The 20,756-nt window shown below is 44.4% G+C and overlaps 2 protein-coding genes across 2 annotated transcripts; one reads left to right on the top strand and one right to left on the bottom strand.

Moving 5' to 3' along the window:
* The first annotated feature begins 1,747 nt into the window (after nucleotides 1-1,747).
* Nucleotides 1,748-3,415, top strand: LOC145512911 (tetrapeptide repeat homeobox protein 2-like). Its single transcript, XM_081507625.1, has 3 exons — nucleotides 1,748-1,801; nucleotides 1,884-2,057; nucleotides 2,421-3,415. The coding sequence occupies exons 1-3, from the start codon at nucleotides 1,748-1,750 to the stop codon at nucleotides 2,913-2,915; spliced, it is 723 nt and encodes a 240-aa protein (XP_081363751.1). The 3' UTR covers nucleotides 2,916-3,415.
* A 4,028-nt stretch (nucleotides 3,416-7,443) lies between these two features.
* On the bottom strand, nucleotides 7,444-20,488 carry LOC145514904 (sulfotransferase 2A1-like). The gene is made up of 6 exons (XM_081513898.1): nucleotides 20,353-20,488; nucleotides 16,572-16,780; nucleotides 15,381-15,507; nucleotides 11,511-11,605; nucleotides 9,176-9,353; nucleotides 7,444-7,556 (listed from the first exon to the last, which is right to left on the bottom strand). Exons 1-6 carry the CDS (start codon nucleotides 20,486-20,488, stop codon nucleotides 7,444-7,446), a joined length of 858 nt encoding a protein of 285 aa, XP_081370024.1.
* Nucleotides 20,489-20,756: the final 268 nt, after the last annotated feature.

Genomic DNA, 20,756 nt, shown 5'->3' with positions numbered 1-20,756 from the left:
AAAATCTCTTTGCTTTGTTTCATGTCGTACTTGATCACTTAATTAGTTTTCATCTTGCACTGATGATAATAAAAGTCCCAGGGGATGAGCATCATGAGCTATGTTCTCCCTTGCCCCCAGTCCCAGGAGACCCCTGCCCCTACTTCAGTATGATGCTTAGACCCCAGGTCTATGCAGCCTGGAGAAACACAAAGCTAGGCTCCTAGGACCCAAGCTCCAACAGACAAACCAGATTCAGTTCATTCATCCACAGAGGGCAGGAGCCAAGCCGTCTTTTTTTTTTTTTTTTTTTAATATTTATTTATTTGGCTGCCCCAGGTATTAATTGTAGCATAAGGGATCTTCTATTTTCATTGTGGCATGTGGGACTAGTTCTCTGACCAGGGATCGAACCCGGGCCCCCTGCACTGGAAGCACAGAATCTTAGCACCAGACCACCAGAGAAGTTCCCCCAAGGTGTCTTAATACGGAGGATTCTTGGCAGCTTCCAGGACAGGACCCACTAATTGTTCGGTCCCTAAGTAGTGTCCGACTCTTTGCGACTCCATGGGCTGCAGCATACCAGGCTTCCCTATCCTTCATTATCTTCTTGAGTTTGCTTAAACTCATGTCCATTGATTCAATGATGCCATCCAACCATCTCATCCTCTGTTGCCCTCTTTTCCTCCTGCCTTCAATCTTTCCTAGCATCAAGGTCTTTTCCAATGAGTCAGCTCTTTGCATCCACCAAAGTAGTGGAGCTTCAGCTTCAGCATCAGTCCTTCCAATGAACATTCAGGGTTGATTTTCTTTAGGATTGACTGATTTGATCTCTTTGCTGTCCAAGGGACTCTCCAGAGTCTTCTCCAGAACAATTCAAAAGCATCAGTTCTTCCGTGCTCAGCCTTCTTTATGGTCCAACTCTCACATCCGTACATGACTACATGACTACTGGAAAAACCATAGCTTTGACTATACGGACCTTTGTCGGCAAAGTAATGTCTCTGCTTTTTAATATGCTGTCTAGGTTTGTCATAGCTTTCTTTCCAAGGATCAAGGGTCTTTTAATTTCATGGCTACAGTTACAGTCCGCAGTGATTTTGAAGTCCAAGAAAATAAAGTCTGTCACTGTTTCCACTTTTTCCCCATCTGTTTGCCAAGAAGTGATGAGACTGGATGCCATGATCCTAGTTTTCTGAATGTTTAGTTTTAAGCTGGCTGTTATTATTGCCCCCATTAGTAGTTGCTCAATAATAAAAGGATTAACCAATTAACTCTCTTGCCAGGCAGGGAGGCTGAGGGTGGGGCAAGAGAGGGTGGGTTTCAGGACCCTTAGGGTGTGCCTAGGTAGGCACAGCATAAAACCAGGATGTTTGTCCCAGGTCTGTGAGCAGAGCCTCAAACTCCGACAGCAAAACAGCAGGAGGATACAAGAACCCGGGTCCATCATGAGTGAGTCTGGCCTCCTGGGACTTAGTGGAGTCTGGGGGTGGAATCACATTATTGGGGAAGAGGAGCAGAGAGCCTGGCCCACGGGGGTCCCCTGTCAGGGTGGCTCCCCCCTTGGTTGGGAGACGGTAGGGGGTTGGGGGAGTACCAAGGGTCACCAAGGAGCCTGTCCTGCCTGTCTTCTCAGGCCGGGGCCCTGGAATACCCCATGGGCTGAGATCAAGCCCATTTCCAAGCTGTGCTCACTGAGACCAAGAGAGGTGCGGGGGTTAGGGCTGGAGGGCAGACAGCCAGGATCTGACCAACAACCTCACTCCGGATGACCCAGGCTTCTCCTCCCGCCCTCGGGCCTGAGTCCCACCCGCTCACCTGGGTCTGGTCCAGGGAGGGGGAGGGTGCCAGGCGGGCTGGGGGCTGTTCCTGGGCTCATGGGACCCTGTTTCTCCCTTGGTCAGGCCTCCCTCACGGGGAGATCAGCGCCCCCAAACAGGCAGCGGCAGGAGCGCACGGTGTACAGCAAAGAGCAGCTGGAGGCGCTCAAAGAAGCCTTCCTGAAGAACGAGTACCCGAGCTACCAGGCCCGCCTGCGCCTGGCGGCCAGGCTCCATGTGGACGAGCGCAGAGTGCAGGTCTGAGCCCGCCCCGTCCCGGGGCCACCCTCCGCCCTCCCGGAGCCACCGGTGGGGACCGCGAGACCAGAGGGGCCAGGGCTGCCCCGGGTCCGCAGCAAGCAAGGGGTCTCCCCGTTGTGGACCCAGGGCTGGACCCCCGTCCGCCTCAACCGGGTGCTGTATCATCTGGCCTGCCTGACGCCCCCGAAGCCCTGCCCCCTGCCCTCTGCGCCCCTTCCCGCCGCCTCCTGAACCCCAGGAGCCTCTAATTGGGTCTGGGTGGGGAGAGGGAGAGGGGAGGAGGGATTCTCACCTGGACAACCTCACCCCGCCCCTGCCTCCCTCCAGCAGAGGCGATAGAGGGCCCCTCCACTCCCCCAGGTGTGGTTCAAGAACCGCAGGGCCCAACGCTCCCGTCTGGAGCGACGACAGGCCGATGGCGGACACCAGAGGGCCGGCCTTGAGCCCACGGACCCCGGAGCCTCCCGGACTCGGGCTCCCGCTCCGGAATATGCTGCCACAGCTGCGAACCCCCGTTTTCCAGACGGCCCTGGATTCTACAGCCGCCCTCCTCCCCCCGGCCCCGCGCGGGTGCTCCCAGCTCCGGAGCCTGGCATCTCCAGCTGCGGCTGGGCCACGTGGGTCCCGGCACAGGGCGTCCACGTGTACGGCCCGGCTGCTCCAGCCCCGGCCCCAGGCCCGGACTGGCCTCAGGACCCCTACGTCCCGAACTACCGCCCAGAGCCTCTTTCGCTTCCTGACTGTGCCCTGATGTTCTCATCCCAGGAGCTCTCCTCCCCGACGTCTGGGTACCAAATGGGAGATAGCTTTGCGGATGAGAATGACACAGGCCACCGGCAGTTCATGAATTTATAGGGTCGTGGTCATCTGTCCTCACAAAGTCCTGCAGACTCCGAGGTGCCAAAGGGGATGAGGACCTTGTGAGTCTGCATGTGGTGCCCATGGGGACGCGGGAAGGTGTGATGGCTTGGTCTTCACATCTGGTTTACTGTCCGCAAAGGGACCGCACCTCCCTTGATCCAGCCTTTGGAGGGGACGTTTTTTTGTGTTACTATGAGGCCATCTCAGGTCTCGAAGCTCCGAATGTACCCGTCCTCGTTAGTATTTGAGGCGCACGTGGGTTTTTTTGTGAATTTCTAAGTCAGAGGTGGAATTATTGTTCACAGCGTCTGTTTCACAGTCGTGGGAACTTGCTATAGGACCTTCACCAGCCTCATAGGGAATTTAATTAACATTGCCTTAAATCTTTACCTTCCCTTGATGTCTAGAGATTTTTGTTTTTGCTTGTCTCTATCCTTACTTGTAGTTTCAAATAAATGTTTGTGAATAAAAAAGGGGGGCATTAAATCCATAAATAGTTTTGGAGCTAATTGGTATCTTTACAATACTGAGCTTTCCAATCTAGGTATATTACTTATTAATCATTCATTTGGTTGTTTACAAAGATTCTCTGCTAAGTGTTATTATTTCTGTAGGTTTATTTCTAGTGTTTTGTCTTGTGATTACCTGATATTTTAGATGAATTTAAATTTTTATTTTAAAATCTGTGTTCTGTATATAGGATTCTTTTTTTTCATATTTTTGTATATATATATATATTTAATTTATTTATTTTAATTGGAGGCTAATTACTTTACAATATTGTAGTGGTTTTTGCCATATATTGACATAAATCAGCCATGGGTGTACATGTGTTCCCCATCCTCGTATATAGGATTCTGTGGATAGATTTATTTTGTATTTAGGGACCTGACTCAATTAAAAAAAATTCATAACAACTTATCTGGATGTTGTTTTGGGCTTGATAATTTGAAAATTCATAAAGTAAGCACTTTTCCTACAGAGCTAGGGAGTGTTTGTTATCCCCTTCTTTGATTTTACCAAATGCTGTAGGAATATCATCTCTTCTCTCTACTCCTCTTGTCTCTCCATCAACGTCTTCCTTTACCGCCTCCCTGTGGCAGCCCTGCCTCCTGAGTTCCCCCCACAGTCGGTCCTCTGACCCTGGCCTGGTCCCATTTAGCAAATGCTCCAATCCTCTTAAGGCCAGGCCGGCCTCAGCAGAGCAGAGAGAGAATTAGATCAGATTTGGGAGGGGGACGCTCATGTGACAGGCTCTGGGGGGAAGTGCCGGGGGACGGGGGAGAGGGATACAGAATGCCAGGGTGTAATGAGAACCCTCTTGATTATCCAACAGACCCTGGTGGGGATGTACACACACAACTCTCTGGAACCCCACCCCACTCAAACCCTGACATTGTAGGGGAGGGCAGGGAAGAGTCTAATCTTCTGTTTGTTCCAGGAGGAGCCCAGGTGGGGGAAGTCCCTGTGAGCATTCGGGGGACAGAAGAGGAGGGAGATAAGATTCAGACTCACTCTGGGCATGGGGGAGGGAGGGGGGTTCTCCTAGGGATCTCCCCACCCCCTTCTGAATCCAGAAATCTTTGCCACCCCTTAGCAAGCTCTCCCGGGCTCTATTCCACCTCCCTCCACAATCTCAGGCTGTGTTCTCACCATCCACGATGATGGAAGCATCTGGAATTCCCATTCAGCTCAGGAAGAAGGGAGGTGGTAACTTCTGGTTGGCAGGTCTTGAAAATTTGCCACATGACTGAGCAACTGAACTACAACCGCAAGAGCCTCTAGCACAGCTCCACCCACCAGGGGGCCAGACAGGAGCAAGAAGACTGTAGGCCTGCAGTCTGCAGACCAGGCCCACTCACTAGAGGCCACATCTTTCCCCAGGGACTGGCCGGGCCCAGGTCCTATCTACTAGCAGGTCAGCACAACATCAAGACACCCTGGGCCCTGCAGCTAACTGTGTCAAAACTGACCCCACCCACCAGTGGCCCCGCACCTGCTCTGCGACCCCTGGGCCCTGCCACCAGACCCCAGGACCCAGCTCTGCCTGCCAGTATAGGCTAACCCTAGTCCCAGGACCTGGCTTCACCCACAGTGAAACAGTGGAAGTGTCAGTCACTCAGTCGTGTCTGACTCGTTCCCACCCCATGGACTGCAGCCCACCAGGCTCCTCTGTCCATGGAATTCTCTAGGCAAGCATACTGAAGCGGGTTGCCATTTCCTTCTCCAGGGGATCTTCCCCACCCAGGGATTGAACCCAGGTCTCCTACATTGCAGCCAGACCCTTTACGGTCTGAGCCACCAGGGAAGCCCCACAGTGAAATGAAAGGAATCTATATGGAAAGGAAGAGGTAAAACTGTCAGTGTTTGCAGAGGACATGATTCTGTACAAAGAAAATCAGGTGCCAACAAAAACCTACTAGAACTCATGAGTGAATTTGGTGAAACCGAAAGATACAAAAATTAACATACAGACTGCTAAGTCACCTCAGTCTTGTCCTACTCTGTGCAACCCCATAAACGGCAGCCCAGCAGGCTCTGCCATCCCTGGGATTCTCCAGGCAAGAACACTGGAGTGGGTTGCCATTTCCTTCTCCAATGCATGAAAGTGAAAAGTGAAAGTAAAGTTGTTCAGTCATGTTCGACTCTTAGCGACCCCATGGACTGCAGCCTACCGGGCTCCTCCGTCCATGGGATTTTCCAGGCAAGAGTACTGGAGTGGGGTGCCATTGCCTTCTCCGTAATATACAGAAATCTGTTGTATTTCTATACACTAACAACAAACTACCAGAAAGAGAAATTAAGCCAACAACCTATCTACAGTTGTAGCAAAAGAATAAAATATTTGGGAATAAACCTACTCAAGGAGGTAAAAAGAGCCGTACTGGACGACTTCCCTGGCTGTCGAGTGGTTGGGACTCAGTACTTTCACTGCAGGTTTGATCCCAGTGGGGGGATATAAGATCCTGCATGCTGCACAGTAAGGCCAAAAATTTAATAAAATAAAATAAAAAACTACTGGTTCTCAAACATTAGAAGAAAAGGATATATATTGAATTTTATTAAATGATTTTTCTGCATCAGTGGATACACTTATGTGATTTTCTTACTTTAGTTTGTGAGTATGGTGAAGTATACTGCTTGATTAAAAAATTTTTTTTTAACTAATTTTATCTTTTTTTTTGGCTGTGCTGGGTCTTTGTTGCTGCGTGGGCTCTTCTCTAGTTGCTATGTGTCGGCTTCTCATTGCGGTGGCTTGTCTTGTTGTGGAGCGTGGCCTTTAGGGCCTGAGGGCTTCAGTAGCTGTGGCTTCCGGGCTCTGGAGCACAGGCTCAGTAGTTGCGGAGCATGGGCTTAGTTGCCCTGCGGCATGTGGGATCTTAGTTCCCAGACCAGGAATTGAACCTGTGTCCCCTGCGTCGGCAGGCGAATTTTTAACCACTGGACCACCAGGGAAGTCCTCTAACAAAGTGTTAAGTGCACAACCCAGTATTGTTAACTATAGGCACAGCACTACAGAGTAAGTCTCTAGGACATATTCTTGTATCTTGTATGACTGAGACAGTACCTGATGAGTGACAGCTCCCCACGTCCCCTTCCCCCAGCTCTTGGCAACCACCATTCTGGTTTCTTTTTCTGTGAGTCTGACTCTTTTATGTTCCTTATGTAAGTGGAATCACGCACTATTTGTTCTTCTGCCTGACTTATTTCACTAATATGAATGCCCTTTGAGTTCATCCATATTTCACAGAACGTCTTTCTTCTTTACCACTCGGTAATAATATCCCATTGTTTGTATATATCACATTTTAAAAATCCATTTATCTAACATTCTCCAAGGTTAGACCATATGTTAGGCCAAAGCCATGTTTTAAGTCAGGAGAAATTGGCAGGGAAGATATCCAAATTAATCGGAGGGAGGATAAGTGACTAAGTTATAAATCTCAATACCTAATAATCAATGAGTTATACAATCAACATGTAATGACAGCCAAACAGAAAATACTGACTTGAAAGGCAAGTTGATGAATGTGTTATGCAGGACGCCATTTTTCTAGGTTTAAAAAGCCTCCATAAATTCAATATATTGTTTATGGTCAAACACCACATACTAAGAGAATAATGCTAGGTTGGAAATGATATACTTCAAGGTCATCATAATAGCAAATTGTAGAGATATGGGCAATGGAAAGACAAGGTGCCTTATCTGCTTTGTAATTTTATTTCTCAGTTTTATTTAAAAATTGACATAATTGGAGGGTAATAGTTATATTATTTCTTTACCACTCTGTAGGAGTGAAATGAAACATGATAAACCTTTTTAAAAAGTCAGGATGCCACAAAGTGAATTAGGAGGGACCCTGATAAATTTTAACAGTCAAGTTGTCAAATGCAGAGATTTGATCATTCAAAACACCACGATGAAATAACAGGTTTTATGCAATTACCCCCAGTCACTCACACGTATAAGGGCAGGAGAACAAATATCAGTATCCATATAAGATCTGGAAGATTTAGAACATTATTCCCACGGGAACAGCTCTTGAGGAAGGTCTGCCATCTTCTCCTGGAATAGTTTATCAAAGATTTCAGCTTGGGCCACCGTGAAGTAATTTTTCCAGTCCCCAGTCATGCCTGACAAACATAAAATAGAGACTCCGATCAGATCTAAGGGTCGGTCTCAAGACTCCACTATATGTCTTCCTGCATCTATTGCTTTTCTTTTTAAAAGAATATTGCTATTAAGTAGTACATGGTACATTCTTACACCTTTTATTTTATTTATTTTTAAAAGTTATTTATCTATTTATTTATGGCTGCACAGGGTCACTGTTGCTCTTACCAGCTTTCTCTAGTTGCAGCAGTTGGGGGCTACTCTCCAGTTGGGATCGGACTTCTCATTGCAGTGGCTTCTCTCGTGGAACAGGAGCTCAGAAGTTACAGTGCATGGGCTTAGTTGTCCCAAGGCATGTGGGATTGTACCCATGTCCCCTGCGCTAGAAGCTAATTCTTAATGCCTGGACCAGCAAGGAAGCCCTAGATCTATTTCTTCTGTTTGCTTGACATGGAAATCATAGCTAATAAAGCAGAATGACCACTGGTTTGTTGCTTTTTACTGCCTGGCAGTCATACACATTTAGACTTCTAGCCTGCTTGAAACAATTTCCCTTGTTCTCTTCTCTCCCAGTATATAATTTGTCAGCAATAATGCAGCTCTATTTTCTGATATAACCAGTATTTAGCCACTTTTCGCAACCTCTATTTCTACCACCTACATCCAAGTTAACATCATTATCATTTCTCTCATTTCTCTCCTGGATTATTGTATTAGAAATCTAACCGGTCTTTCTGGTTCTTTAAAAATTGTTTACTTTTATTTATTTATTTGGCTGTGCCATGTCTCAGTTGTGGCACTCGAGATCTTTGATCTTTGTTGTAACATGCGGGGTCTTTAGCTGTGGCGTTTGAAGTCTTAGTTGCAGCATGTGGGATCTAGTTGCCTGACCAAGGAAGGAACCCCGGCACCCTGCATTGGGAGACAGAGTATTGGCCACTGGACCACCAGGGAAGTCCATTTCATTTCTTCCTTGCATGAATCACATCCTTGATCTATTTGAACTATAGGATTCTGGGAAAACAGGCTCCTCCCCTTCTATGCTGTAGATTCTGTTCATTCATCTTGAATTCAAGGATATGGACATGATTAATTTCTCATCACAGGGGGCTTTATAATGTCTGATAACAAAACAGGCTCTCAGCTAAGTGAAAAGTCTTTCCTCTTTCCTTTTTCCAATTGAGCTGTTCTTCATACATTTGTGTTGTTGTTGTTGGGGATATTTCTCTATGTTCAATCACCAGGAGTAACACAAACATGAACTTTCCCAATCCAGTCCTTAATTTCTGGGTCAATCACAGCTAGCGAGTTAGCAAGAATAGTAGATTAATCTGGCTACTGTTTGCAGAAGAGATATCTTCCATGTTAAATTCTGAGAAAGAGAGTTTGAATGGCCTTGCATGTAAGACTGATCACCATGTTATACCTGAAAAACTTTCTCCAAGCACCTGCAGTCCACCTCTGTACTATAAAAAGAGACACCCTCATAAGGGCTCACAAGAGATGTTTTAAAGTGATGAGCAATTTAAGTTGATAAATTCAAACAGTCCCTACTCCCAATGGTTAGTGCCCTGTTGTAAGCATATGAATAACTTCTACATTTTCTGATCCATTTTGAAGGCAGCACATTTTCTTTTACCTTTCCTCAAAAGATGTCCATTTTCTTCTAACTGCAAACCCTTCAGGAGGGAATAATTGGACATATTGTTTTCTTTCATGGCCTGGAAAGAACTGTTCTTGAGGACTGAGTTCAGTTCTTCTGGTTCTAGTTTCTTGCCCAGGAATTGGCAGATCTTCTCCACAGTGCTCCTCGTGTCCTAGAAGAAGAGAAAATCTGAGAGATTATGTGAAAGAGCAAGAACCTAGAAAAGAGATGAGGGGGAGGAGACAGTAGAAAGAGGAGGAGGAGAGGGGAGAGGAAAAGAGGAAAGAAATGCAGAGATGTGAGTAGAGAGAGAGTTGGAGGAGTCCAGAGTGGGTGAACTGGGAGACTGACATTGACACACAGACACTGTCAATACTAAGTAAGGAACAGGTAACTAATGAGAACCTACCATATGGCACAGAGAACTCTAGTCAATGCTCTGTGGTGACCTAAATGGGAAGGAAATCCAAAAAAGGGGATATATGTACACACTTAAGTGATGCACTTTGCTGTACAGCAAACATTGTAAAGCAACTATGCCTGTGTGTGCTCAGTTGTGTCCGACTCTCTGTGACCCCATGGACTGTAGCCCGCCAGACTCCTCTGTCCACAGGATTTTCCAGGCAAGAGCCTTGGAGTGGGTTACCATTTCCTCCTCCACGGCATCTTCCCAACCCAAGGATCGAACCCATGACTCCTGGCGCTTCTGCATTGGCAGGTGAATTCTTTACCTCTGAGCTAAAAATTTTAAGAAATAAAGTAAACAAACAAACAAACAAAAAGATGACTTAGAGAATAGTTGGAAAAAAAAGATGGAGGGACCATGATGGATTTCCCAGTATAACTGAATTCAGGACACTTTAACACTAAAATGCTGGGTTTTCCAAAGAGACTTTAGAAGGGCTTCTAGACATTTATGAGCAGGATTAGGCAGGAGAGTTTTGGGGAGAATTTGACAAAAATTTAAGGAATTGACTTCAAGCCTTGGCTGTGTGCCCAAATAATGCTGTTTTTCACAACTAACATTTGAATAACACAAGAGAGCTTTACTATGTCTTCTTATTTATTATCTCAATAATTAGTTCTTGGCCCATGATCCTGGAGATTATAAGAAAATGGGTTTTATAATCAGAAAGGTTTTGTTTTGAATCAGAGACTTTCCTCTTAGAGCTAAAATGCTTTAATTTTTTTTTCTTTATTCCATGAGCCTTCAGTATGATCTAACAAGAAAACACACAGTGATAAAACATAAAAGAACAAAAGAACATCAAAAAAAGAAGGAAAAAGGAAAAAAGCAACACTGAACAAGCAAACAAAAATCACCACAACACCCCCAGGAAAAAAAAAGAGAGAGAGAGAGAAAGAAAACAATTTACTGGGGTAAACTGTTATTTACAAAAGACTCTTTGGTAAAAAGGAAATTCGTGTGGACGCCACAGAGGATTGAATAGAAGTAGCTGGGAGAAGATGATGGAAAGTAATGTTTCTCAGATAGAAGCAAAAGCCAGTGTTTGTGTTATTTTTCTTTTCTCCAAGGTCCCACTGAAGGTTAAAGTTCTTCTCTCTGTGGTTTCATCACCTTTATTGGTTTTGAGTATCATCTGCCAGCTTTTCCTGCCTATCACTGCTTAGTTTAGTCCTTGGCCTCAGAGTAATCACACCGACTGATTTTATGACTTAATTTTTCTCTTACCAGTCCATCTGGGATGTCAGACAGCTGAACACATCTCTGGAACCCAGCTTGCTTCTACCCATCCCCATCTTGTTTCTCAGACCCTTCTCACTACTAGGTTATCAGCAGCACCATGCCTCTAGAAATTACAGAACCAGTGACCAGTGTGAGCACAAGCCATTGTACTCTGCCTCAGTGTATGGAAAAAGCCCTTTGGATGTTGTTCAGTTCAGTTCAGTTCAGTTGCTCAGTCGTGTCCGAGTCTTTGCGACCCCACGGACAGCAGCACCCCAGGCTACCCTGTCCATCATCAACTCCTGGAGCTTGTTCAAACTCATGTCCATCGAGTCAGTGATGCCATCCAACCATCTCATCCTCTGGCATCCCCTTCTCCTCCTGCCTTCAATCTTTCCCAGCATCAGGGTCTTTTCCAATGAGTCAGTTCTTGGATGTTGTAAGGTGAGATAACACGTGACGAAAGAGAGCACGGCGTTTGACCATAAACAGGCCAATAGGACCTGGTGGCTAAGTTCTCGCTTCTAATGAGCATGCACAGGCTAAACGTTGAGAAGGTGGAAGGGAGACTCAGAGGAAGGGAGGGAAGTTAGAGGGAGTGACGATGAGAAAGAGTTTGCCGATTATAAGACCAATAGTTACCCATTTCATCTCTTCATAACTCAGTATCAGGAAGTTCTCCTTGTCTCTCATGGACATCCAGCCCCGAGTGTGGTCGAACCATGATCCAAATGGCACTGCATACAGGGGAGGCAGAAAGAGTGAGCAGATGACACACAGAATGAAAACAGGGATCCATATATATGTTCCCTCTGTGGACATAAATGCTAGCACAACACAGGGCACATTTATGCTTGTTGTAACTAGTATCCAGCATCACGCATTAGCCCTTTAAAAAGCACAGGACTTCCCTGGTGGCACAGTCGATAAGAATCGGCCTGCCAGTGCAGGGGACGAGGGTTCGATCCTTGGACCAGGAAGATTCCACATGACTTGGAGCAACTGAGGCCGTGCGCCATGACTACCAAAGCCACATGCCTGGAGCCTGTGCTTCACAAGAAAGACAAGCCACCGCGGTGAGAGCTCACACTTGCAACTAGAAAGCAGCCCCTCTCACCACAGCTAAAGCCCGAGAGAAGCAATGAAGACCCAGCTTAGCCAAAAATAAATAAATAACAACTTCAGAAACCAAATAAAATGAAACAAGGCTACTTCACTTGGAGCAGGTTTCGTATACAGCTTTATATGCTGTAAGGAGAGCTTGTCCAGAGAGCCATGTGACCTGAGAAGTAGCGTTCTGGTTGCCCCTAATATGTTCTGCCTTTCAAATGTTTATTTGTTGGATGTATTCTCACCATTCCCACACCTCTGGCTTCCTCCCTGCCCCCCACCCCCCCACCATCTTGCCTTCAATGTTGCTGTTGGAATCATTATTCTTTGGGAAACTGTCTTTCCTCTGGCTTAAGGTTTCCTTTCTTTTTTTCTACTACAGCTTTCTTAGAGGCTAAGTGATTGATTCGTAATAATTCTTTGCAAGGCTTTGTGCTTCTTCAAACAGATTTCATCAATGAGGAAATTCTCAGGCTTGTCTTCTTGAAGATTTCCTTTTCCTGTATTTTTTCTTTCTTAGTATATATATATATATTTTTTTTTTTTTGAAGTATGGTTGACTTACAACATTTCAGGTGCACAGGGATAGTAAGGAGATCAAACCAGTCATCCTAAGGAAATCAACCCTGAATATTCATTGGAAGAACATATGCTGAAGCTGAAGCTCCAATACTTTGACCACTTGGTGCAAAGAGCTGACTCACTGGAAAAGACCCTGATGCTGGGAAAGATTGAAGGCAGAAGGAGAAGGGAGCAGCAGAGGATGAGATTGTCAGATAGCATCACCGGCTCAGTGGACATGAATCTGAGCAAACTCTGTGAGATAGTAGAGGACAGAAGCACCCGGCATGCTGCAGCCCATGGGATCGTAAAGAATCAGACACAACTTAGTGACTGAACAACAACAATATGCATATACTATTTTTCAGATTATTTTCTAGTATAGGTTATTACAAGATATTGACTACAGTGCCCTGTGCTATATGGTAAACTTTTGTTACTTTTTGTGTATCTAGTCTTTTTTTAAATTAGAAATCCAGCATTCTATTCATACTAAGTGAAACAAGTGGGATCAAAATGTCATAAGTTTTTTAGGGAGGCAAAAATTCATAAGTTCCTAAAATATGTATTATACATATTTTATACACACATATATGTCTATGAAAGCTTTTCTACTATGCTTGATAATGGCTTGAGAAAGAACATCAAAAAAAAAGGAAGAGATGGAGAAACTGGAAAACATAAACTAAATGAAATGGGATCACCGAATATGAAATAGAAAAAGTGAAACAAGCTAGATAAAAGATCAGCATATAGTCCAGTTGGTTTTAAACATGGTTGGTCATTAGAAACACATCTGGAGCTTTGGAGAAAAAAGGCAAAACTTGGTCATTTGTATTTTTCAACAAATTTCAAGATAATTCTAATATGTATCTCGATTTTAAAAAGTGATGACAGGTTTTTCTATTAAATGATAGTTTTGGTGATATAGAATTCTATTATTTTCTGTTGATCAATCATGATGCAATGGTGTTAAGTGAGTAATAGTTACATAACCACAATAGTAAAAGATATTTGTTAGTTTTTCACAATCAATAGCCAGACAAAAAGTAAAAGACAATTAAAATTGCAAGCCATAATGGGAATGTGATTTACTCAACAATATAAAATAATTATGTACAAGTTGGGTGGTTAAGTAGAGTGATATGGTAAGTGGAAGTTCATATATGGACGTTTTCATCCGATCAGCCAGTCTATGTCTTTTGGTTGGTGCATTTAATGCATTTACATGTCAGTTCATTATTGATATGTATGATCCTATTACCATTTTCTTAATTGTTTTGGGTGTATTTTGTTTAGGTCTTTCCCTTCTCTTGTGTTCCCTGCCTAGAAAAGTTCCTTTAGCATTTGTGGTAAAGTTGGTTTGGTGGTGCTGAATTCTCTTAACTTTTGCTTGTCTGGAAAGCTTTTGATTTCTCCATCAAATCTGAATGAGAGTCTTGTTGGGTAGAGTGTTCTTGGTGGTCAGCTCTTCCCTTTCACCACTTTAAATATATCGCGCCATTCCCTTCTGGCTTGTAGAGTTTCTGTTGAGAAATCAGATGATAAACCTTATGGGAGCTCCCTTGTATGTCATTTTCCCTTGTTGCTTTTAATAGTTGATCTTTGTCCTTAATTTTTGTCAGTTTGATTACTATGTGTCTCGGTGGGTTCCTCTTTGGGTTTATCCTGCTGGAATTCTGTGAGCTTCCTGGACTTGGTTGACTATTTATGAAGTTTTCAGCTACTATCTCTTCAAATATTTTCTTGGGTCCTTTCTGTCTCTCTTTTTCTTCTGGGACCCCTATAATGCAAATGTTGGTGCATTTAATATTGTCCCAGAGGCTTCTTAGCTGTCTTCACTATTTTTTTTTCATTCTTTTTTCTATATTCTGTTCTGTGGCAGTGATTTCCACTGTTCTGTCCTCCAGGTCACTTATTCATTCTTCTGCCTCAGTTATTCTGCTACTGATTCCTTCCAGTGTATTGTTCATCTCTGTGTCTTGCTGTGGTGGACAGAGCCTCTCTCAGTAAAGCTTTAATCCAATCATCAGCTAATGGGTGGAGTTGTGCTCCTGTTAGTGGTTTGGCAACCCACTCCAGTTTTCTTGCCTGGAGAATTCTATGGCCAGAGGAGCCTGGCAGGCTACAGTCCATGGGGTCGCAAAGAGTTGGACACTACTGAGCGACTAACACTACCATGCCTGAGCCTTTCTTCCTTTTTTTTTTTTTTAAAAAATATGTATTTATTTTTCTGGGCTGGGTCTGGGATCTTTGATCTTCATCTCGGGAGTTGCAGTTACTCAGCCCACGTGCCACAACTACTGAAGTTCGAGCACCCTAGAGCCCCAGCTCCCCAACAAGAGAAGCCACGGAAATGAGGAGCCCGTGCACTGCCACGAAGAGTAGCCCTTCCTCTCAGCAACTAGAGAAAAGCCTGGGCAGCAATGAAGACCCAATGTGGCCAAAAATAAATAAATAAAGGAATAAGGACGATGCATCTGAAAAATGCTGAAAAGTCAGGATTGTATTGTGCAGAAAGCCAATGAAAGCTGACTTTCAGAAAGTCATAGATTAGGAGGGTAGAGGAAAGAATATGAGTGCTCAGTGCTAGTATTAGACAGATCCTGGAGACTCAGAAAATAGCTAGAATAGTTTCTGATGGGGCAAACAAAAAGGCTGGTTGAGGTTCTGCTGCTCTATAAGACAGTATGTGGATTTAGAAAATCTGGGTTCCAGTGGTGATGGAGATACTCATGGGTTGGTATGATGTAGAGACATCAGGTTGGGTTTAAAAGAAAAAGAAGAGGTATGATGAAGGACTCTGGCAACCCCTAGCTTTCATATTTTACATTCACTCACTGTTTCCTTGGATGAACCATTCAAAATATTCTTCCAGTGATCCTGGTCTCTCAACAAATTTTGCACTCCTCCAGAAAAAATAACCAGATACAAAAACATCTCTGGGATTTCTGATGAGGTAGATCATCTTAAAGAGGAAAGCAGGATAATGAAAAATCAAGTCATTTTCTAACCTTCTTTCTTTCCCCAACCTTCTTGATTTTCATAAAAATGGAGAAAAAGCCAAAGAATTCCCTGGTGGTCCAGTGGTTAAGATTCTGTGCTTCCGCTGCAGGGGGTATGGGTTTGATCCCTAGTCAGGGAAATAGGATCCCACCTGCTGTGTGGTACAGCCAAACAAACAAACCAACCAAAATGTCAGCTGGATATAGAAACATATAATGGTTAGAAAAACCAGTCATGAAGGCAGAGTGATCACCCTGAACTTAGACATTGATGTAAGTGTGCTGCTTCTCATATGAGCATCTCTCTGGTGCTTCTACATAAGTGGCAGGAGGTATTTATTTAATTAAGGCTGGCTAATTATTATTATTATTTTTTAGAGCAACAAAGGAGGATTATTCAGGGTATAATACAGTTATAAATTCTAGTTTGGCTTTAAACGTGCTTTTCTAAGATTTTAGCGTTGTTATTTCCCTTGGTCTCTGGCTTACACCTGGCTAGCATAACCTGCAGAATGGTCTACACATTTGTATTCCAGTATGACTGTGTCACCATCAAATACAGACTCCCAGGTTCCACGTCATACCTACTGAATACAACTGCACTTCAATCAGATCTCCAAGTGATTCCTAGGCAAATTAAAGTTTAACAAGCATTGCTCAAGTCTATCTTTATTTTATATTTTTGCTTTTTGGCTGCACCCCACAGCATGCAGAAGTTCCCCAACCAGGGATTGGGCTTGCGTCCCCTGCATTGGGGCTTCCCTGGTGGCTCAATGGTAAATAATCCATTTTCAATGCAGGAGACACAGGAGATGCAGCTTCAATCCCTGGCTTGGGAAGATGCCCTGGAGGAGGGCATGGCAACCCATTTCAGTATTCTTGCCTGGAGAATCTCAGGGACAGAGGAGCCTGGTGGGTTACAGTCCATGGGGTCAAAAAGAGTTGGACACGACTTAAACGACAAAGCACCACCACTGGACCACCAGGGAAGCCCTGATGAAGACTGTCTTGACTACTGTACACTGACCTTGGCCTTGCATTTGAAGAAAGACTTGGGGAAGAGTTGGATGGGGAGGTGAGAACTGATGAGACGTGGGCCTTCCTTCTCCTTTAGTAATTCATACCCATACTTATTCTCTACCCAGGGGGAGCGGTCCCAGATGGGCTCAGATTGGATCCACTTGGGATCCCCCTTGGAGTAAATCAGGCAGACAGTTTCAATCAACCAGTTCGTTCCTAGATAAAGAAAGGAAAAATATGATCAATCATTTTAATCTGACTTATAAAAATTCTTATAATGTATACAGAGCATAAAAGGTACCATCTTAACCATCTTTAAACATACAGTTCAGTTGTTGTTTAGCCACTCAGTTATATCCAACTCTTTTCGCAACCGCATGGACTGTAGCCCTCCAGGCTGCTCTGTCCATGGGATTTCCCAGACAAGAATATCAGAGTGGCAGCTATTAAAAAGAATGCATTTGAATCAGTTCTAATAAGGTGGATGAAACTGGAGTCTATTATATAGAGTGAAGTAAGTTATAAAGAAAAACACCAATACAGCATATTCATGCATATATATGGAATTTAGAAAGATGGTAACAATGACCCGATATGCCAGACAGCAAAAGAGACACAGATATAAAGAACAGACTTTTGGATTCTGTGGGAGAAGGCGAGGGTGGGATGATTTGAGAGAATAGCATTGAAACATGTATATTATCATATGTGAAATAGATTGCCAGTCCAGGTTTAATGAATGAGACAGGGTGCTCAGCGCTGGTGCACTGGGATGACCCTGAGGGATGCGGAGGGAGGTGGGAGGGGGGTTCAGGATGGGAGACACATGTATACCCATGGCTGATTCATGTCAGTGTATGGCAAAAACCACTACAATATTGGAAGGTAATTAGACTCCAATTGAAATTAATTAATTAATTAAAAAAGAAAAGAAAAAAGAGAATACCGGAGTGGTTTGGCATTTCCTTCTCCAGGGGATCTTATAGACCCAGGGATTGTACCCAAGGCTCCTGCATTGGCAGGCAGACTCTTTACCACTGAGTCACCAGGCAGCCTTGTACAGCTCTGTAGGGTTAAGAATATTTACATGGTTGTGCAAACGATCTCCAGAATTTTTCCATCTTGCACAGTTGAACCTCTGTGCCCATTAAGTAACAACTTCTCATTTTCTTCTCCTTCCAGTCCCTGGCAACCATTCTACTTTCTGTTTCTGATACCTCATTTAAGTGGAGTCATACATACCATGCAGAGCTTGGCGGCTAAATGATAAAGAATCTGCCTGCAATGCAGGAGACCTGGGTTCGATCCCTGGGTCAGGAAGATCCCCTGGAGAAGGGAATGGCTACAAACTACAGTATTCTTGCCTGGAGAATCCCATGGACAGAGGAACCTGAAGGGCTAGAGTCTATGGGATCACGAAGAATCAGACACAACTGAGTGACTAAAACTTTCACTTCACTCCATACATACTATGTCTTCATAGTTTATCCGTGTTGTAGCAAGTGTCAGAACTCCATTCCTTTCTAAGGCTGAATAATATTCTAAATATGTGGATTGTATATTATGTTTATCCACTCATCTGTCAATGGACCTTTGGGTTGCTACTACGCTTTGGCTACTTGCTTAAATCCTTTGAACATGTTCCCATTGCTCTTGGCCTTTGAACAGATTCCCATTGCCCTTGGCTTATCATTACCACAGCACTTCTGATGATTTCAGCCTTGCTTCTTGCCCAATCACAGTCCCTCTATGACCCTGCCACTCTTAGATATATGATCCATATCTTTTCAGTTCAGTAAATTTATCAACTTCTCTTCTAATTCCTGGCCACTCTCCATGCTGATACCTTTACTGGAAAATCTTTCCTCTTTGAAAAGTGATATTTATTTATGCATTTGTTTTTGGCTGGGTCTTGCTGCACTTGCTGCACTTCTCCAGTTGTGGTGAGCAGGGGGCTACTCGCTAGTTGTGATGCTCGGGCTTCTCATTGCAGTGACTTCTCTTGCTGCAGAGCATGGGCTCTAGAGCCTGCAGTGGTTGCGGCACACGGGCATAATTGCTCCACAGCTTGGAGGATCTTCCTGGGCCAGGGACTGAACCCATGTCCCCTGCATTGGCAGGCAGATTGTTAACCACTGGACCATCAGGGAAGTCCTGGAAAATATCTCTTTTCAAGAAATAATTTCACATTCTTTTTTGAAAAAAGGAAAACATTTTATTTTCCTGCTGCTAATTCTTTCCTTTTTCTAAAAAAGTTATTCATTCATTTTATTATTTAGGGCTGTGCTGTGTCTTCCTTGTTGCACTCGGGTTTCTCTAGTTGCAGTGAGCAGGGGCTACTGAGAAGCCTTCTCATGGCGGTGGCTTCTTTCCTTGTGGAGCACAGGTTCTAGGCGCACGGGCTTCAGCAGTTGTGGCTTGTGGACCCTAGAGCACTGGCTCAATAGTTGTGGTGTGCAGGCTTAGTTGCTCCACAGGATGTGGAATCTTCCTTGACCAGGGATTGAACCTTTGTCCCTTCCACTGGCAGGCAGATTCGTAACCTCTAGAACACCAGGGAAGCCCCATGTTCACTCTTTTTGATCTCAACTTAGTGTCATTTCTTCTACCTTGTTTTTTGGCTGTGGTAGTTATGATTTATTCCTCACCCCAGCCCTCTCACTTCGTTTTATTGACTTATTACTAACAAATTAAGGACGTATATATTTAACACCCTCAGTTCAAAAACAGTGGGGTCAACACAGCAAGACTAAACTCTCCATTGCAGCATCATATTATACAAGTAACTGGATAAGACTTCTTTCTGCTAGCAGGGAGCTTATTGTTTCTTTCATATAAAGCAGAAATAGGGCAACTCTGGGGTCTCAGTGGTAAAGAATCCAGCTGCCAATGCAGGAGACATGGGTTCGATCCCTGACCCGGGAAATCCCACAGGCAGTGGGGCAACTAAGCCGTTGCACCGCAACTACTGAACCATGAGTCACAACTACTGAAGCCCTAGAACCCGGGCTCCACAACAAGAGAAGTTACCTCTAGAGAAGCCCTCATATTGCAACTAGAGAAAGCCCACGCAGCAATGAAGACCTAACACAGTCCAAAATAAAGCAAGAACAATAATTAAAGCAAGAAGCAGAATTCTATTTAAAAAAAGAATGTGAATATTTAAGGTGTTTGTGTTTGTTTGTTACATGTCATATGTGAAAAGACTACCACTATCAAGCTAATTAACATATACAACATCTCACAGAATTACCTCCTTCCACTACTTCTTCTAGGGCTTCCCTGGTGGCTCAGTGGTAAAGAATCCATCTGCCAGTGCAGGAGACAGAAGAGATTAGGATTCAATCCCTGGGTCAGGAAGAGCCCCTGGGGATGGAGATGGCAGCCCTCTCCTGTATTCTTTCCTAGAGAATCCCATGGACAGAGGAGCCCGGTGGGCTACAGTTCATGGGGTTTCACAAAGAGGCGGACAGGACTGAGCGACTAAACAACAGCAGCCCACTTCCTCTACAGACTTCACTCTCCATCTTCTTCCACTCCTCTCTACAAACAGCTGAATCTGCCTTATGCCTCATTCTCATGGTTTCCTCCAATGCCTTTGATTATCCACTCTGAGCTCTCAGCTTACCGTGTAACTGCCTGGCTCGACCCTTTTCTCTGAACATCAGTGGTATCAGTGCACATTTCTATTTCCCTAATGCATTGTCGACATACAGAAAGCTCACCTGTCTACTGAATGAATGAGGGCCGTAGCCACAGCCTGTCAGTGTCTGATCCTGCTTCCTTACCTGATTTGGGGAAAGTCAGCAGTAAGACATCTTCATCTTTAATAAGAAAAGTCTCCTGCACCTCTCTCAGGAGTTCAGGTGAGTAATCCAGGCTTGGGAAGGGTATCCCTTCAAACCACACAAACTTTCCTGTCATGACGATGAGCTCTTGGTACCTCTCATGAGCCTTTTAGCCGTAGTCACTGTTGAACTGGGAGATGCGTTTTATAGTCAACATGGAACAATCATTAATCTCTCCGAGGTCGTTGATGAGTGTGCCTGCCCATAAAAAGAGAAGGTCACAAGAATGATAATATTGGGCAACCGTGAAGTCATTCAGAGAACATTCTGGGTTAACCTGAGTTTGACGTCATGGGAGGGAACCAGGAGTTTAGTAACAAGATGGGGGTTGCAGACATGTGGTG

The sequence above is a fragment of the Giraffa tippelskirchi genome, chromosome 7 (genome assembly GCF_054371585.1).
Source record: "Giraffa tippelskirchi isolate mGirTip1 chromosome 7, T2T-mGirTip1v1.2.pri, whole genome shotgun sequence".
NCBI classification, from domain to species: Eukaryota; Metazoa; Chordata; class Mammalia; order Artiodactyla; family Giraffidae; genus Giraffa; species Giraffa tippelskirchi.
This window is presented reverse-complemented; position numbering and strand designations above follow the sequence as displayed.

Excerpts from the sequence above, each read along its gene's own strand:
- LOC145512911 (XM_081507625.1), top strand. The coding sequence starts at position 1,748 with ATGACCCAGGCTTCTCCTCCCGCCCTCGGGCCTGAGTCCCACCCGCTC. Across the intron at positions 1,802-1,883 it reads AGTCCCACCCGCTCACCTGG|GCCTCCCTCACGGGGAGATC; the intron begins GTCTGGTCCAGG and ends TCCCTTGGTCAG. Across the intron at positions 2,058-2,420 it reads TGGACGAGCGCAGAGTGCAG|GTGTGGTTCAAGAACCGCAG; the intron begins GTCTGAGCCCGC and ends CCACTCCCCCAG.
- LOC145514904 (XM_081513898.1), bottom strand. The coding sequence starts at position 20,488 with ATGACAGGAAAGTTTGTGTGGTTTGAAGGGATACCCTTCCCAAGCCTG. Across the intron at positions 16,781-20,352 it reads GCTGACTTTCCCCAAATCAG|GAACGAACTGGTTGATTGAA; the intron begins GTAAGGAAGCAG and ends TTCTTTATCTAG. Across the intron at positions 15,508-16,571 it reads TCTTCAAATGCAAGGCCAAG|ATGATCTACCTCATCAGAAA; the intron begins GTCAGTGTACAG and ends TTCCTCTTTAAG.